Raw genomic sequence first — 18,036 nt, forward strand, 5'->3', positions numbered from 1 at the left:
ATTTGGTGTCCCCAAGCCCAGAGAAAGAGAGAGTCGCTTTTCTCTCTTTGCTAACTTCAATATCACGAAACCCTAGGCACCACGCTCACTCACTCACTCGGAGTCTCTCTCTCTCTTTCTCTCGCTTTCCCCTCAGGTACTGTCTCAATTTTCCTCTTCCTCCCATTCTTGCTTTCATTATCAACCTACATTCCATCTCTGGTTCAATATTCACTTGAAAGCTTTCATTTTCATGTTCCTCACCTATTTTTTTTTAATCAATTTTGGGTCACCATTCATGGTGGTATGCATCAATCATTGCAACTCGGATTTTCCTTGAATGCCTTTTGTAAAGTTGTTTCCTTTTCTTTTACATTGCGGCTTGTTTGTTGTTAGTATGTGATTTATGTTCTGTTTTAACCATGGTGGCTTACTTAACTGTTGCTTATATTTTCACTTCTTTAAGTCCCCTGTGTTGATTCTTTGCTTAAAGTCTCCATCTTTGAGGTGGGTCTACTGTTTGATCATGAATTAGGCCCCTCTTTTGGTAAAATAAGCTACTGGGTATGTGGACTTGATTAGCTTCATAATCTCAACTTAATGTTGAACTTGAACCCTGTTAGTTAATCCCAATTAATCACTTACATCTTTCCATGTATTTATCAACGCAATCTTGTCTGTACTCATCAGGTTATTTATGAATCACGGATTCTATGGAGTTAGCATTTTGCGTGTAACGTCTATATCAGATTAGTAAAATTAAACTATTGTGCTTGCTCTCATGGTCCTGGTCACGGAATCATGAGTCATGACATTGTATTATCTGCATTTTAGGATATTTCTTGCAATTCATGGCTTGGGATCTCTGGGGTCCGTCACCTCCTCAAGGTTTGTCAAACCTCTTTCGTACCTTGTTGGTTAAACTGTTTCAAGAAACTATGAATACGTTGTTGTACATCTTGTATGAGATACCTGACTGTAGAAACTTATCTTGTTCTGATAATGTTAGTTGTAACTGAACGTGCTTTTCAGTTGAACTTGGGACTACTTACTTCCCGGAATCTGAATGGCAGTGTGACTTTTACTTTGGTTATGGACATGGTACGTATATTTCCTTCATGTCTTTTAGGTTGGTGGTGTTCCCTGTTCTGCCTGTTATACCATGATGTTTACACTCCCTTTTCATATGGTTTATAGATGTTATAGAAGAAAATGCGCTAAATGAGAAACTTTGTTTAGAAGTAGTAGGGAGATTGATAGCAAAGACCGATACTGAAATTGATGAACTCGAAAAGGATTTGGTGACTCTTCAAAGCGAACTAGCGTGGGCTAAACATGAAGAATGGTCTGACACATGTTGTGGTGCTTTGAGAGAAAAGATTGCTTTCCTTGACGGTTCTCTTAAGAACTTGAGAAATAAAGATGAGAATAATATTGAGGTTCAGTCACTGATGCATACAGAACCTGCAGAGAGTATAGACGAGATAATGAAGGATCTTCTTCGAAAATACGTCGTGGAGAAAGATGAGCAGGTGACGTTTAAATCTAGTCTTTACTTGAAAACATTGATAAGCAGGCAACTGCAAACTTGCGATCAGAACTAAGCATGGTTATATGGATGCCTTTATATTGTCACATGATCTGCCAATGACAAGTTAGTTGATTGATTCTTTGAGACCATATAGTTGTGCATTCATGTTATCCTCTTTAAACATGTATTAATTTTCATACCTGTTTGTGATGGCTTACAATGTAGCATAGTTTGCAGTTTTTAGCACCATATATATGCAAAAACAGCTAGCGGTAGAACTCAATGTCAAATAGACAGGCATGCAAGGTCCCAAGGCAGCCTCAGACTAAATTTGGCCTTATTTCAAAACCTCTTTTCTCTAAAACTGGTATTGTCTTGAATCTTGATGGGTCTGCATCAAACCATATTGAATCTATATGGTGGCTCAGTTCAGTTTCTTTAATTACATGGCTTTTAGATGCAAGAATGACTGGAGTAATTTTTCATAAGAAAGAAAAAATTACTAGACTCAGTCAAGAACTCAATTAACTGATTTCTAGTAGATTGTTGTAGACAGCTTTTTAAAAATTAGAGCATCAGAGTTGTGTTTACAGTTTAGTAGCTTTTGTTAGGGATCTGGTGTAGTACTTTATACTATGCTTTGTGCATTTATGTGCCTGTGCACATGCATGTTCACTGTCATAGAGGGAGATATGAACTGGTAAAAGAGTTTTGGACCTTTAATTTTTTTATTGTGGTGTTGGATATCACAAATGACTATTAAGGGATGGGAATTGTTTTCTTCAAATACAAGATTCGAGTTTGGCATTTACACAGTGTTAGATGAAGCTATCTGATCCTGACAAACAGACTAAGTTGATCTGCATTTGGTACCTTAAACCCACTCATCTGCTTTATAATTTTAAACATAGGTACACTCCATCCACAGAATGATGTTTGTATTTATTATTTATTAATTTTTAGTATTCATATGATTTACTTTCTCATTTCATAATCTATCTGTAGAGTAGATTAAAGTTTAACTTATTAGAGTGAACTATGTGTTTTGAGATCAACACAAGTCACATGGACTTAAAAAACTTTTGTTTGATCAAATAATCAATTATCAAGCCCTTTGTCAGTCATGATCTATAGGAGTATACAGATATGAATGCTCTAATTTGATTGTCCTATTGCCTTCATTTGACACATTATGTTTAACAATGGACAGCCTGCAAAGACTGAGATCATAGATTCCAGCTTAGAATCTTGGAGAATTGCTGCTGGCTACTCTGACAACAAGAAAACGTCAAGCGAGAGTAATTCAGAAAGCAGTAGGCAATCGGAGGCCAAAGGACAAGGTCCTGAAGAAACGGAAACATCAAGAATGACTTCTAACAATGACCAGCCTGCAAATACTATTACTCTGAATTCCAGCTCTGATTCTTTGGGACTTGCAGCTGGATTCACCGAAAAGAAGTTTACGTCAAGTAGTACAGAAAGCAGTAGGCAGTGTGAGGCAAAAGGTCATGGTGTAGTTCCTGAAGAAAAGGAATCATCATGTATGATCAACAACAAACAGCCTGCACAAACTAGTATCATGGGCTCCAGCCCAGATTCTTTGAATCTTACAGCTGGCTACATTGACAAGAAAACAACAAGCAGTTGTGATTCAGAAAGCACTAGGCCATGGGAGGCCAAAGGACTAGGTTTTCTTACTGAAGAAAAGGAAATGATTCCAACTGCATCTTCACACTATGAAGGAAATCGTATGCAAAATTCAGAAGTTAAGGTCTCTCTCTCTCTCTCCCCCCCCCCTTCTCTGTCTCTGTGGTTGTGATCTCTTTTTTGATTAATCAGCGCAAAAACTGAATGCATTTGAGCATTGGAGATGCAATTGTAGACATGGCATGCTGCAGGCGCGCATGTGTGTGTGTATATATAATGAGGACTTTCAAATCAGTGGTTGGATGAGTGTTTCAAATTTGAATTGAATATTATATCTTCAACATACAAGTGATCCAACCATTGATTTAAAAGTCCTCACTTTAAAGGCCCTCCATACAGCCCCACCCTATATATTGTATATACTTTTTTTTTTTTTTCAACTACATCTCCAGTGGCACCCACAACTCAATCACCCTGATTAAGCACTTCATCTCTTTCAGAACGCTTCACTATTCTTCTTTCACTTTCAATCTAATTTCACGTTGGAAGAACTTGTGATCTATACAATGCAGAGAAGGCTATACAATAACACATGTATGTGTGTGCATGTTTTTTTTTTGGTGAAACCCTAAACCCTAAACCCTAAACACATGTATGTGTGTGTATGTTATATATATATATATATATATATATATATATATATATATCTTGGTATTTGCATTGTAGTACTCATCTTTAAGTAAGAATTTATATCATTTTTCAATCTTGAGAATAAGCAGAGTTGAGAATTGCATAACCACTAGAAATTGTGTGACTGGACAAACAGTGTATTGCTCTACAGAACAATACTTGCCTTTAATTTCTTAACTTGTGCTGGAGATTCTAACGTGAAGTAATTTTCAGAATTTTTTTTTTTTGAATACCTTTACCAGTTCTATGAATATCTCTTAGTAACTTATACTCGTAATTTGTTACTCATCATACCAGTTACTGTCTGGGCGTAATTCGTTTTTTCTTGCAATAAACAGTGTGTGAGTGCAAAATATTCAACTAGTGTCAGCTCCATTGATGAGAAGACAAGCCAAGAAAGTTTTGATTCTAAATTGATTGATGAGGTGGTAGAGCACTCTTTGATACCCACAGCAGATAATATAGGTACTTCACAGAGGCCTGATGGACATGAATCAGATGTCAGTAAAACGGTTGAGGTACTTGCAGCACCTTTGTTTTTTTTTGTTTCTATTATGCCTTTGGCCTTTTGTTTGTTTTTAATGTATGTCAGCAGGCTATTGTGAATAACATACTTACATAGCCTATATAATCATCATTTTTTTTTACTTCTATTGGAAACATGCCTGTATTTTCTCTAGGCCTCAAATGTTTGAGTGTTTGACATACTGCAATTGAACTGAAGTATCCTTCTCAAAAGTTAATTGAACTGAAGTATTAAGTGGTCCTGGTCCAACTTATTCCTCCTACTAGTAATAGCTCTGCAGCAGATCCTAACATTTTGTATCTCTTTTGTGGTTTCATTTTAAATTGAACAGCCCCCAGATGTTATTGCCAGCGATTCTCTTATATATGGAAATGGCTGTTCCAGTGAGGTGAAAAATTCATGCATGCCTATTTTGACAGAAAATGGATGTGATGAAATAAGCAAACAGCTTTCTACTGCTACAGCTAGAAGTCAAACCTTGATGTCATCTTTAACTCCTGAAATCAAGGCAACCCTTCAAAATACCAAAAAGGTATGACAAGCTTTCTCTTTTCTGTAATTGATATACACTCAAATTGCTATGATAGTTATGGTACACAAAAAGTTGAAACATCTAGGAAAACTATCCTTGTGTATACACCTGCACTTTATAGTACTAGACTGACTACACTGCAAGGGATCACAAGTTATAGTTCAACTTACCCCTTGTTCCTAACATTCACTTGTAAGACATGTTTCTCTTTCAATTAGCAGCCTGCATGTTCCCTTGTTAAGTATGGTGCTGAAGATACTTTGCGAGAATCAGCTGGCATCAAGAAGAGTGATGAATGTTTGGAATCCAGATTGTGTGCTTTAAGCCCGACAAAAGGTGATGTAGAGCAAAAGCTAATTGACTTTGTTCCGCAAACTGCACTAAAAGTGGGCATTAAAGAATCAAAGATGACTCTGGGTAACAAGATTGGCTGTCCAAATAAGTCTTTAAAGACTGCTGGGAATGGAAGAAATCATCGACAAACAGTCAAGTTTCAAGGCCGGATCACTGATGAGGAAGATTCTGATCAGTTTGGAACAGAAAAAGAAACTCAAAAGGATGAGAATGCTGATCTTGATGGTAAGCCCCTTTTGCCCCCCCTGGCTTTGAAACCACAAAGGCCAAAGCGAAAGAGGAAGTTACCGTTGACTGTGCAGAATGTCCAAGAAACATGTTTTCCTTCTACAGAAATGAGTTCAAATACAACGTTTATTTCAAAAGCTCAAAAGGAACAAAAATCCAAAGTAATTGATGACAATACTAGGTTAAATCAGTTTTTTGGTTCGAAGCAGTGTGAAAAATCAGGCCATCTTGAACAATATGAAGACAAAGAACATGCCACCTCTCTTGGTAACAGTAAAACTTCAGCTTCACAGTTGCAAAAGAAGAGGAAAAGGACTCCAAGTTTCCAATTTACAGCAGACACTGAAGAATGCACTGGATATCTAGGCTCGAAAGATTTACACAGGGAGGTGCAAACGAAGAGGAAAGTGACGTCAACTTTGACACGTCCTGCAGAGGTTAAAGATTTGTCCTTTTTGGGATTGCAAGATTCACACACAGACGCAACTAATGGTTCTATTGAGGAAGATCTCAAGCATCCAGAAAAGGAAGATCCAAAAGTTGTAGAGGCTGCAAAGTCACAAAAGCAGAGGCAAATGACTTCAACTTTCCCACATCCTGCAGAAAGTAAAGATTTGCCTTTAGGTTTGGGCTTGCAAGATTTACACAAGGACAGGGACACAACTAATGGTTGGACTGAGGAAGATCCTCTGATCGTAAAGCCCTATTCTGGAGATGATTCTCAAGCTAGGAATTTGGTTCCGTATGCAATTCCAACTCCTATTCCAAGTCTGAGGTTGAAGGAAATGACAGTAGGTCAACTGAAGGAATTGGCAAAGAGGCTCGAAGTGAAAGGCTTTTCCAAGCTTAAGAAAATGGAGCTGGTTGAGCTACTAGCCAGGAAACAGAGAGGTCACTAATTTTAGATGTAGGCGTATATATTTGTTTTGTTTTGGTCTCTCCATCTGCCCATGTTTTGTAGTCGTGTTCCCTGGGTGTGTTTGATGTCCTATGGCCGGCTATGGTATGAAAGGCAATGACTATAGAGATGCCCTTTTAGTATAGGAAAGAGAGTAGTCATTCCCTCCTATAGGTTTCAGTTTCAGGTAACCAGGTTTGCATGAAATTATGCTTCACATATTGCAGGTATATTTGTGTTGAAGACTTGAAATTGAGAATTTTGTGAGGATGTTACCTTTGTCCTCAGGTCTTCAGAACTCAAACTTTTTGTTTTTGCATCTGAATACAAGAGGAATGAATGAGATGAGTTTCTTATGTTAGTTATGGCTTATGTCCTTTTGGCATGCATGGTCATTTTTTTTCTGAAGTTTTCGTTAGTTTGGTTCATATAATCTGTTCCTCGTGAAAGCGGATAATGTTGTTTACTTATCAAGCAGATTCTAAGGTTTGATGATTTACAGTTTTGATATTGAAGGCAAACTAGAACAGTTGAGCTTTTTATCCACTGGATGCTTTTTCCAATTAAGTTCTGCCATAATGAGACTCATGGAATGGCCATACTGGCAAATACCTACTTTTTTTTTGTTTTTTAAAAAGGAGGTACTGGGAAGGACCACAAGGAGGCACGCAATGGCCTTTTTTACCCGAAGTCCAGCACAGTGCCGCGCCAAAGACGCAGCGACACCCCCCCTCCGGGCATCGAGTACACCAAATAGGTGGGCTTGCCCTCCCTGCATAGTCTTTTCCATACACAAGGCTCGAACTTGAGACCTCTGCCTCAAGTCCCTCAACTTGCTTAAGGAGCACAGTCAACTTGCCAACTGAACTGGACCATGTGGGTGGCAAATACCTACTTTGTTGCAAACTGATTGCCGCTAATTCTATCTATTACTAAGACGCCTATCAAGTTCCATCAAGGCCTTTTAATAAAAGATATACTGCAACCGCAAACGTTTAAGGTTTGGGAACTTAAATTTCTTGCTAATGCCATGATTGGCTTAGAAAATAGAAATACTGTCAATTTCATTTGATCATATCAACAGTAAATAATAAATAAATGAAAATTTAGGGACGTTAAAAATTCATAAGAGTGGGTTCATTAACAAAATTGTACATGAACTTAGAGAAAGGACGGTGAGGACTAGGGAAGGAATAAAGGATCTCAACCGCCATTCAAGAAACCTAGCTAGTGAGTATTGAGAGTGAATTGACCAGTTAATTGGTCTTAAAATGAATTGTTCGTATTACAAGGATATTATACATATACTAAAGCCCCTAGAGCTGGTACTGTTCATAGCACTGTTTGCCTGAAGGGACGGTTTTGTCCCTTTTTTTTTCCAGTGATTTACGACCTACCATTGCAGATCTGTCTTTTCCGCGATAGAATTTGGGCTTATGAGTTGGCCTTTTCGAAAGTACAATGTATATGCAGGAGCTCATGGTGAAGAAGAATCCGTATGATTTGGCAGCACTCAAGTACTGGGGAACATCAACTTCTAAAAAATTTCCGGTGTCTGAATACTTAACATTAAAAGAATACTTGGCCTCTCTAAGAAGGTATCTATTCATCTTCAAATTAATAAGCATTGAGCAGTCTACCATAATTGTTGTAAACATTTCAAGTCGGTGACACTTTTATTTTTGTCTATTTACAGAAGAAGCAGTGACTTCTCAAATGGTGTATACAAGGTAAGCTTCATAATTAATCAATGATTTTGTTGGGTCTGTATGAACTATTCCCTGGCTCTAGTTAAACAATACAAGCTTTCTCTATTCCTGCAGAATCCAAGTATTTCCCTGTTCATTGAGTTTATATGTCTGTTTACTAATTATCTTATGGCTTTTTGTCAAACTAGTTACATATTAAACTCATTTTTGTTTTTTTTTGGATTCCATTCAACTGATATGTTGATATCTATAATTTTGATCGAGTTGAATTTCCATGAAACTAACTAATCCTTTTGTTGGGTCTGTATGTTCTGTTCCCTAGCTTGAGTTCAACAATGCAGGCTCTCTATATTCCTACTTAATCTTAGTGCTGCCCCATTCCTACTCTCTTTTAGTTTCTTTTTTGGGTGAACAAATGCAAGATCTAGCTCAGACCAAGCAACTTGGTCTGTGCTGATTTGGATTTGTAATTATGATATGGTTTGTCTATCAGCCTATTGTTTTCTTATTATTGGCTTCTTTGTACATCCTTCTTAATTCTATAATGAAACCTTAGCTTGCATTAGAAATGCACGCCATTTGTTACCACTTTGCTTCTTTTGTCAGTCATCTTTAGATAATATGCACATTTCAATACATATTTGGAAATTAACTAACCATAGAGCACATGTAGTACTCTTAACTATAGACTAATTAGATTTTCAGTTTTCCAAAGAACATGTAATACATATTTGGTAGTGAAGTCTCAGTCTTCTCTCTTTTGTAGGGCAATGGTGATTACAACCCCTTCATCAAATATGACTATTTTGATATTGTCACGTGCCACATTATCCAGTTGTAATTCAGTCTCTGTCTTTGTTTTTACTTTGATGTGACTCTGAATAACCATACTTTACCGTCAAAATCACACCCATCCAATGATCATGATTTGTATTTGCATGAAATTCTATACCTTGGATGTTGTTGGTGTAATTCTATAATAGATATGGACATCAAGCTACCTATTCAATTTGTGTGTTGTTCTAAATTATTGTGTTCGAGTTTCACATTTAGTTGGCCAAGTTTAGTACCAAATTTTTAGTATTCGTCATATTTTGAAATATGTAAATACACAAGTCTGGTTAGAACACTAACTTTTGTATCTGTAAATAATAAAGGCTTTAGTTACATATTCAGCATGAAAGTAAGCTATCATTTTTCGAATAGCTACTTTACGCAGAAAAATGAGGTAGAAAATAAACCCGCAGCATCGCGCGGGATTCATGTCTAGTGATATCGAAAGTGGTTGTGATAAAAACTCAAAGAACGTAAAATGGTTTTGATAAAAAGAAAGAAAGCAGTCCTCCAAATCCAAGGTCAATGTATTTAGGTAGAAGACTTCTTTTTCTGCTACACTCTAGAATTGGAATTTCGGCTACTTAAGTAAAAAATTGCTCTCTACTCGATGTATTAATTTACTTATAGAACCTATCACTAAAATACCTCTAGAGAGGGATAGGACGGAGTGAAAAGAGTTTTGAAAACTATTTACCCTACAGGAGGTTTGTGAATAAGTGATTTGTCTAATAATGAGCGAGGAATATTCACCTTTCTGCTGAACAGGATGTTATCCCCCGAGCTTTGACCTTCTGTGGGTGTTCCATAGAAACATATTGTCCTCGATCCAATCTCGTGGATCTGTAATAGCTGAAGCAATTAGAAACATGGATATTTCACGTCTCTTGTGGATCTGATATTTCGATCGTAAGTTGTATCCTCCAATCCAATCTTGGAGCTAGCTTCCGAACAGCTTCTGCATTGAGGAGTACTTCAGCATACATCAACAACACATCTTTTAAGTTTCAGCTTCCCTCTCTCGTAAGTTATAGTTTTATTTCGTTTTCTTGTTCTTCTTTCAAATCGTTTGGCCACGCAGAATTCTGGAAACAATTCCAACTCTCTTTCTGTATCATTATTTCCTTTGGGCAATTCCTACAACCTTCATCTCTTTTTGGTGATTTGTACCTACCACCTGATTCTTGTGAATTTCTTCACTTTGGTTTCAGCTTTGCTTCTTCACTGTTGTTTTCTAGTTTAAATGGCCTCGAGCTCCCAAACAAGCTCTTCATCTCTTCCTTCGTCATCAGCTCCTCAGTGGAAGCATGATGTGTTTCTCAGCTTCAGGGGTGAAGACACCCGGAAGGGTATTGTATCCTCTTTATACCATGAATTGAAAACCAGAGGAATACAAACATTCATGGATGACCAAGGGCTTCAGCAAGGGATGCCTATTTCTCCAAGTCTCCTAACAGCGATTGAGGAATCCAGGTGTGCAGTCGTTCTTCTATCGCCAAACTATGCTTCTTCTACATGGTGTTTGGATGAACTTGCAAAGATTCTCCAATGCTCTGAAGCCAAGAAGACACTGCTTCTGCCAATTTTTTATAATGTGGATCCCTCTCATGTGCGACATCAAAAGGGAAGTTTTGCAGAAGCCTTCACTAAGCATGAAGAGAGGTATAGGCAAGGCAATGATGATGCAGAGAAGGTGAACAAGTGGAGAGCTGCTTTAACACAAGTGGCCAATCTCTCTGGGTTGGATTCAAACAAATTTGGGTAAGCATTTTGAAACTATTGTAATAACTCAACAATTAAGAGTACTCGTACATTTGGATTTATTATTTGCCTGATCATTATGATGACATCCTTCTTGATCTTGTAGGTCTGACAGAGAACTTGTCCAACGCATTGTGGAACTTGTGCGCCGTGATGTAAGGCCTATTTCAATAATGTCGAGCAGCAATTTTGAAGCATTTGAATCAACAAGAAAAGCCATGAAGGAGCTGATGGAGGCATTAGAAGATGATGAGGTCGCTGCCATTGGGGTCTATGGAATGGGAGGGGTTGGGAAGACAACCATGGTGAAACATGTCGGTGCACAAGCCCAAAAAATGGGGCTTTTTGATCGTGTGATTATGGCTGTTGTATCCCAAACCCCAGATACAAGAAATATTCAAGGCGCACTTGCGGATCTGCTGGGCTTGACATTGGTGCAGGAGTCAGATATTGGACGAGCCGATAGATTGCAGACGGAGATACTTGGAAGAAAAAAGATCCTTATAATCTTAGACGACATTTGGAAGACACTTGACTTGTCAAGCATTGGAATTCCCAGCTACAACTACCTTCAAATCCGCAAGTCCAAACTGCTATTCACCACAAGGAGATCGAATGTTTGCCATACCATGGGGAGCCAAGCAAAAATTCATCTCAATATCTTATCAGAAGATGATGCTTGGAACTTGTTTTTGAAGAAGGCAAGAAGGTCTTTTCAAAAGTCTAGCCCTTTCTATGAAGTAGCCAGAAAGGTAGCTAGAGAATGTGCTGGTCTCCCAGTTGCATTGATTGCAGTTGCGAGGGCACTTGGAGATAAAGATTTTAAAGACTGGAAACTAGCAGCTCGACAACTTGAGATGTCTCAACCTGCCAACCTTGACGAGGAGAAAGATGTGTTCAAGTGCATTAAGTTGAGCTATGATTACCTTGACAGTGACGACGCCAAGTCTTGCTTCTTGCTTTGCTGCCTATTCCCAGAAGATTATGACATCCGTGTTGAAGACTTGATGAGCTATGGGTTCGGAACAGGGTTGTTTCGACATGTCAACAGCACAATAGAATATGCCAGAGTCAGAGCACATTCGGTTACTAGATACCTTAAAGCTTCTTGTCTGCTTTTGGATGGGACAAAAGAAGGATATGTAAGGATGCATGATGTCATTCGAGATATGGCCATATCCATTGCACTCTCTGTAGATGGCCACGCCTCTTTGGTGAAAACTAATTGTCATTTGAAAGATTGGTCGATGGATGCGGACGAAGGCTACTCAGCAATCTCACTAATCGAGAGCAACACTTGCAAGCTTCCCAACAAGTTGGTATGTTCAAAACTTCAGATTTTATTGCTACAAAAAAATGATGGTATAAGAGAGATCTCAAAAACCTTTTTTCAAAGCCCCAATGATTTAAGGGTCTTAGATCTTAGGAAAACTGGCATTTCATCACTGCCCCCATCATTCAGTCTCCTAGCCAGACTCCAAGCTTTGCATTTAGATGATTGCGAGTCCATCATTGACATATCCCTACTTGGAAAACTGAAAAAGCTTGAGATTCTTAGTATGAGACACTGTGACTCTATTAAGAAATTTCCAAAAGAGATTGGAAATTTGACGAATTTAAGAATGTTGGACTTGACTGGAACCCGTTTTAAGACAGTTCCCTCTCAAGTGATATCAAGGTTGTATAGATTGGAAGTACTGTACATGAGATGTTATTTTGGCAAGTGGGGTTGTAAAGCTGCCGGAGGCTGCTTGTGTTTTCTTTGTAAGAATGCTAGCTTTGATGAGTTAATTGGCTTGCCAAGTTTAAACACTTTGCAGGTTTCCGTATGTGGTGCAGAACGCTTGCCTCAAAACGTTGAGGTCAATCCAAATTGGGACAGGTTTTGTATAATTATGGAAGGATACGGCACGGACATTTGTCGCATTTATGATTATGACGAGGGCTTCCCACATCGTTTTTCAAGAACATTGATCACGGTCGAAACCATGAATAACTTACCCGATTGGTTCATCAGTGTAGTGACAGAAAGAACAGATTATTTATGGTACAGAGGTCGCCATGGCTTAACTAACCTTCTCGAGGAACACGACTGTGGGAGATTACATGGACTCAAGTATTTGTGTATAGAATCTTCCGAATATGTGGAAGTGTTGTTGAACACAATAACATGGACTAGGGTGTCAAATGAACCTGTGTTTGAGAACTTGGAAGAGTTGGAATTCTCCGGGGATGGCTTGGAGGAGCTATGTGTCGGTGAATTACCACCTGGCTCTCTACGTAATCTAAAGAAATTGATGATGGGTATGTGTCCTTGCTTGGTGAAACCGCTTTTACCGTCAAAGTTGTTGCACAGATTAGAGAGTCTGGAAGAACTATGTTGTTCTCTTATGAAGGAAATGAAATATGTGTTTGGATTTGAAGGGCATGAACCACAACACGTTGTCTTGACGAGGCTGAGAATGATTTCATTGGAATCCATGGACAGCTTAATAAACATATGGGATGGTCCTGCTCCATCTGGAATCTTCCAGAGTCTCAAAATCATTTCCTTGGTTAATTGCCGGAAACTGGAATATCTCTTCACATCTGATGTAGCTCGATGTCTTTTGCAATTGGAAGACGTTGTGGTACAGAATTGCTTTAGCTTGGACAGAATAATTGAAGCGAGTGAGGAAATAGAGAGCAACAGGATCGTTCTTCCACAGTTGAAGAACTTGGTTTTAAAAGATCTTCCAAAGCTCACAAGGCTGTCCAGTACAAGCAGCAGTACTATTGATATTGAAATCGAGTGCCCTACATTGGAACGCTTATATGTCTCTGCGTGCCCCCAGTTATCAATCCCTGCTTCTGGTTTCAACAGCAGCAACGAACACTCACTATTTAATTGGGGTTATAGCGATACACTACGGAGTAGTATCGAGGCCGTGAGTTACCGCTCACACTTTCCACCTTCGATGAGGTATGTCTCCATGTCATAAACTATATATATGTACGTATAAAGGACATATTTAGTAGGAGGCCCATAAATCCGATTAGTTCATCCAGAATGATGTATCGCTGTCAATTCTCATCTTTAAAGTGTTCGATTAGTCAATAAACTACTTGAAATGACAGCCAGGCTGCCAGGGTTGGCCTTCGTTGTTTAGAAAAGGTGTTTTGCTAATATAGAGCTTCTATGCCAATCTTTGGGTTCAATGATCTACCCAGAAATTGTAACTAGCTTTTTCCTTTCTCATTAATAATTAATATGATATGATCACTCATTCTCTCATTTTAGTAATCAACTGATGCCCAATATATTTCTGCAAAAACATAAAACCGAAGACATTTCATGGAGACATTCATGCATGCATCTTGGTGAATTTGCTGTCCATTTACTGTAAGAAAACAAATTGCAGATAAATAGTAAGAAAACAAATTACAGATAAATAAGGTATACGTTATTCGGTTAATTTGTGATACGCCGCATATATATATTCAGATATATTATATGATTGGTTCATTTATCCAGTCTGATCTATAGCTTTTTTTCCAATTCTCAGTGCGCGCTTACTTTTGGCACTTCTGCGGACAACACTGATTTCGACCAAGAGGGCCCCAGTGACGTGGCCAGTTGCATGTTTTGCCGTCATGGTCTTGTGTTTAATGGTATTTTGGCATGTGGGATGAGGCCTCCACTTACTTGCCATCAGCCATGGCATATTGCTTTTATAATAATTACCCTCTCCGCCCACTGCCGTTGCGTCTCCATGCTGCACCACCACATCTTCCGAAACCAGTGCACAATCGCCACCCTCTTCAAAACCCGAAGTCTGAGCAAAGCAAATTCGCTCAACACGGATGGGTAATCATTCTCTCTATTTCAATTTGCAGGTAATGGGTAAAACCCAAATTGGCATCTCTTTCTCAGTTTGATTTTGGGGTTTCTTTTAGATCTGAGCATGAACACGCACCAAGTTTTCAAGACCTGCAGTCGTAGTAGTAATCGACGGTTAGTCACAATCTGGTGTATGATCTTGATGTGCTGTTGGCTTTTTGCTTAATATAGTTTACATTATGGCTTGACCCAAAGTGTTGATTGTTAGTTTGTGTCTAGAATTATAGAGGTTGTATGTATTTGGAATTTTGAGAATTGCATATCATTGACTGTATTGAAATGTTCTCTTCTTCCTGCAGTGATTACGGGGTGAAAGGTTTGATCGATTTTGAGTCCTTGATCTTACTCTGAAGAAGAAGAAGAAGAAGAATCACCCACACACTGAGAAAGTTTTGAGGTTAGTCACAGTCCAAGTTTGAGGCATATTTTTTTTTTACCTTTGCTGCCTTTTGTGGATGCATATCATCTTCTTCGAAACCAAGCATCAATTCGTTGTGAATTGGATCCTTCTGCTGTAAATTCAGGATCTTTAAAAACCTGTTCCGGATTTGGAAATTGCTTGAAAATGCAAGACTGGACCTGTCTATGGATTCTTACGAGTATATTCTGTGTCGGTTGTTAGCTTCTAATATATGAAATTACTTGTGCTCAGAGGTGACTGTTTTTGACTGCAGGTGCTAAATCAGAAAAGTGCTACTTCACCAAATCTCCCTGCTGTTTCTTCAGTACTGCTTCTAAGGTTGCTTTGGAGTGTTAACCTTTCTTGGTGTTTTGATTGGTATTCCTTTTTCACCAAATTTGCGTATTCTGTCTGTGAAAATGGCTTGATCTCAAATTGGGTTTTTGTGGCTTGTGCACTATTGCAGTGATATTGATATTAAGGTTTGTAATTTCTTGCGGAAAGTTACAAACCCATGTTTAGTCTTTTACTTTGGAATCAGTTTGAATAGAAAAACACATGTATTTTTTCTCACCTAGAAAATTGAAGATCATGTACCTTACTTTTATCTCAAAACTTTTTTTTCCTCTTTTATGTTCTGTATTTCGAAACCATTGCTATGTCTGTTAGAAAAGTTTCATGCATTGTGCAACTTTCAGCGGGCACGATTAACTGAGAGACTATCCCACTTGTAGGACCAAACTATTTTATATAAGAAAGCTAAAGTTTTTGTACAACTCTAGGTACTGGTTGTTATTACCATATTTTCGTTAATTGGTTGGAGAAATTTTTGAATTCAAATGTATTGGTAGCTACTGAAAAAAAATTTCACCAATCTGTCCACTGGTTTATCTGTGAGCTATTAAATTGAAATGAACTTGAAACTTTTTCCTGTGTACCTGCAGGAGCAGTATGGGTATTACTGAAGCATTGCAATTGCAGGTCCAAAAGCGGCTTCATGAACAACTTGAGGTATGTAGTTGGAAGCCATGCACTGTCTTTAACTCTTTATGCCTCTGAGCTGGTTGTTGGTTGGGATCTGTTTACAAGATTTTGTAGAGATTCGGAATATATAGACATTTTATATGCCAGAGTTTTAGTCCTGAGAATAACTAATGATTTCTTCTGATTTGCTTCTTCTTCTATACAAACTACATGCTGCTATTATGACTTGCACATTTCCAGATAGAGTTTTGCTTTACAGTTACAGAGTTTGGTTATGATGTGGTACTTACATGTCAAAACAATGTCCATTATTTTGGTCTTTGTAGTAGGCAGATGGATGAAAAGGTTTATAAAGTTGAGGTGACTGCTCATGAGTGATAATGAGCTTTGCTGAATGAAATCAAGCCTTAGTAGGTTTAGATCAAGCAGCTTTGGCAATTTGAAGCCACCAACTGTGGGGTTTATGAGTCAAAAGTAGTAAAGTTGGGCGGTTGAGCTGATGAGCCAATGAATTGTATTTCATCGAGTTATGGGGTATATTTATAACTATGTAGGCCTATAAACAGCTTTGATCCCATTCTCCATCACCCAATCTTTCTCTTGGTTCTTATGGGCTCTTCTTCACTTTATTACACAACCTAACAATTTGGAACAAGCTGACTTAAATCTTCAGCTGAGATGATCCTCTTGTTTATTACTTTTATATTTCCAGTCCTAAACAAACCCAAAATGGATGTTATTCAAGTGATGCAAACCCATCATAGTCAAATGATGATGTTATTCATGAATGCCAAAACCATCGTCTTCAGTTGATGAGCCTTTTTTTGTTCTGTTTTTCTTCTTGGCTAGGCAAATAGTTTATTGCACATACTTTGCAGTACCATTTGTCTGTTTCAGTTTTTTGCTTTCTGTTCAGCGCACTTCTATGTTGGTTTTGATAAGACCAGCTTTTAAATAGTTTTAACAGATTAGTGCAGAAAAAATACACTACAAAGATCATCTCTTGTTCGAGCCACTTAGAAAAGTGATGGTCATCTCCATTTAGGTATGCAGCTGGAAACATTGATGCATGTTTTCTCTTCGTTACAGAATTTCATTCTAGATTAATTGTTAGCTAGGTGGATGGGAATACTCGTAAAATAACACAAGAAAAGAAATGAGAATAGGTATTCCACCTAAGAAGCTAGTCAATACATGCATATAAGCTTATTACAAATTTTGTCTGATTATCTAAGCTTATATCTCATGCACATTCATTGAGAATTTGCAATTGCTACAGGCATTAAAATAACTTGTTACCTTTTCTCTTACTGCTAATATAGTCTCTGCTTTGTTGAAGGATTGGTTGGTATATCTGTTGTCATTTATTGCAAGGTCATTGCACACGAGTGACACAACTAATATACTGGTGGTTGATTCACAGCGTGACCATTTTTTTTTTCTGGGATAGATTGGAGTGCAAGGTCAAACAACATAGTTACTTCATCTCATGATTGGAACTTGTGAGTACCTAAATTGAGATATTTTTATTCTGTGATAATTTTAAATTGACATGGTATCTGCTCGCTCTCTCTCTCTTTCTCTCATGATTTTAAATTGACTATATTGACACTCTTATTTGTCTTTGTATCATTTGGAAGGAGAAGATTTCCTTGTACCTCCCTTGAAGAGGAAAAAAGTTCGCATCGAATGAATCTCTGAACCATATGAGAGGGAAAAGAGGAAGACTGGCATGGAACTGGCATTGAAAGCCATCTTTTGTTTTTTGTTTTTGTTCCTGGCATTCGAGGAATCTGGATGTTGAAACACGTTGTAAAGAGATGGCATGGTGACCAAATCCAGAGCTCTTGTCATCACTGAAGTAGAAATGAAAAGTGGTAGTTTTTCAGATTTGATGGGAATGTTAAACACGCCAAGGTGTCTAAATTCAGCATCAAGTTGTCAATATGATTGAAGCCTAGTCCCCGTTTGTCTAATATTCAGTATATTAAGACGCTTTAATCTGGTCATATCAACTACTTACACTAACTTTGAAGTTGGGATAAGCAAAATAATTAAAACAGCCAATTTCCTCTTTAGACAA

The 18,036-nt window shown here is 38.0% G+C and overlaps 2 protein-coding genes across 31 annotated transcripts; both read left to right on the forward strand.

Moving 5' to 3' along the window:
- LOC112191512 lies at positions 1–6,747 on the forward strand. 3 transcript variants are annotated; one of them, XM_040517282.1, is made up of 8 exons: positions 1–136; positions 814–867; positions 1,012–1,080; positions 1,177–1,511; positions 2,721–3,281; positions 4,186–4,365; positions 4,705–4,905; positions 5,124–6,747. In XM_040517282.1, exons 2-8 carry the CDS (start codon positions 831–833, stop codon positions 6,384–6,386), a joined length of 2,646 nt encoding a protein of 881 aa, XP_040373216.1. In that variant the 5' UTR covers positions 1–136; positions 814–830; the 3' UTR covers positions 6,387–6,747. The 3 variants fall into 3 exon arrangements, with proteins under 3 accessions (XP_040373216.1, XP_040373215.1, XP_024186631.1); XM_040517281.1 differs by having other exon boundaries at positions 20–136; positions 670–867; XM_024330863.2 differs by having other exon boundaries at positions 20–136; positions 670–867; positions 5,127–6,747.
- Positions 6,748–9,647: 2,900 nt separating this feature from the next.
- On the forward strand, positions 9,648–18,036 carry LOC112195280 (disease resistance protein RPV1). 28 transcript variants are annotated; one of them, XM_040516596.1, is made up of 12 exons: positions 9,649–9,951; positions 10,140–10,689; positions 10,796–13,651; positions 14,235–14,536; positions 14,626–14,683; positions 14,869–14,966; positions 15,244–15,308; positions 15,436–15,451; positions 15,914–15,980; positions 16,921–16,998; positions 17,293–17,455; positions 17,594–18,036. In XM_040516596.1, the coding sequence occupies exons 2-4, from the start codon at positions 10,172–10,174 to the stop codon at positions 14,359–14,361; spliced, it is 3,501 nt and encodes a 1,166-aa protein (XP_040372530.1). In that variant the 5' UTR covers positions 9,649–9,951; positions 10,140–10,171; the 3' UTR covers positions 14,362–14,536; positions 14,626–14,683; positions 14,869–14,966; positions 15,244–15,308; positions 15,436–15,451; positions 15,914–15,980; positions 16,921–16,998; positions 17,293–17,455; positions 17,594–18,036. The 28 variants fall into 28 exon arrangements, with proteins under 28 accessions (XP_024191430.1, XP_040372530.1, XP_024191431.1 ...); XM_024335663.2 differs by lacking the exon at positions 15,436–15,451 and having other exon boundaries at positions 15,244–15,347; positions 16,912–16,998; XM_024335665.2 differs by lacking the exon at positions 15,436–15,451 and having other exon boundaries at positions 15,244–15,347; positions 16,912–16,998; positions 17,377–17,455.

This window comes from Rosa chinensis, chromosome 3, assembly GCF_002994745.2.
Source record: "Rosa chinensis cultivar Old Blush chromosome 3, RchiOBHm-V2, whole genome shotgun sequence".
In the NCBI taxonomy this organism is placed as follows: Eukaryota; Viridiplantae; Streptophyta; class Magnoliopsida; order Rosales; family Rosaceae; genus Rosa; species Rosa chinensis.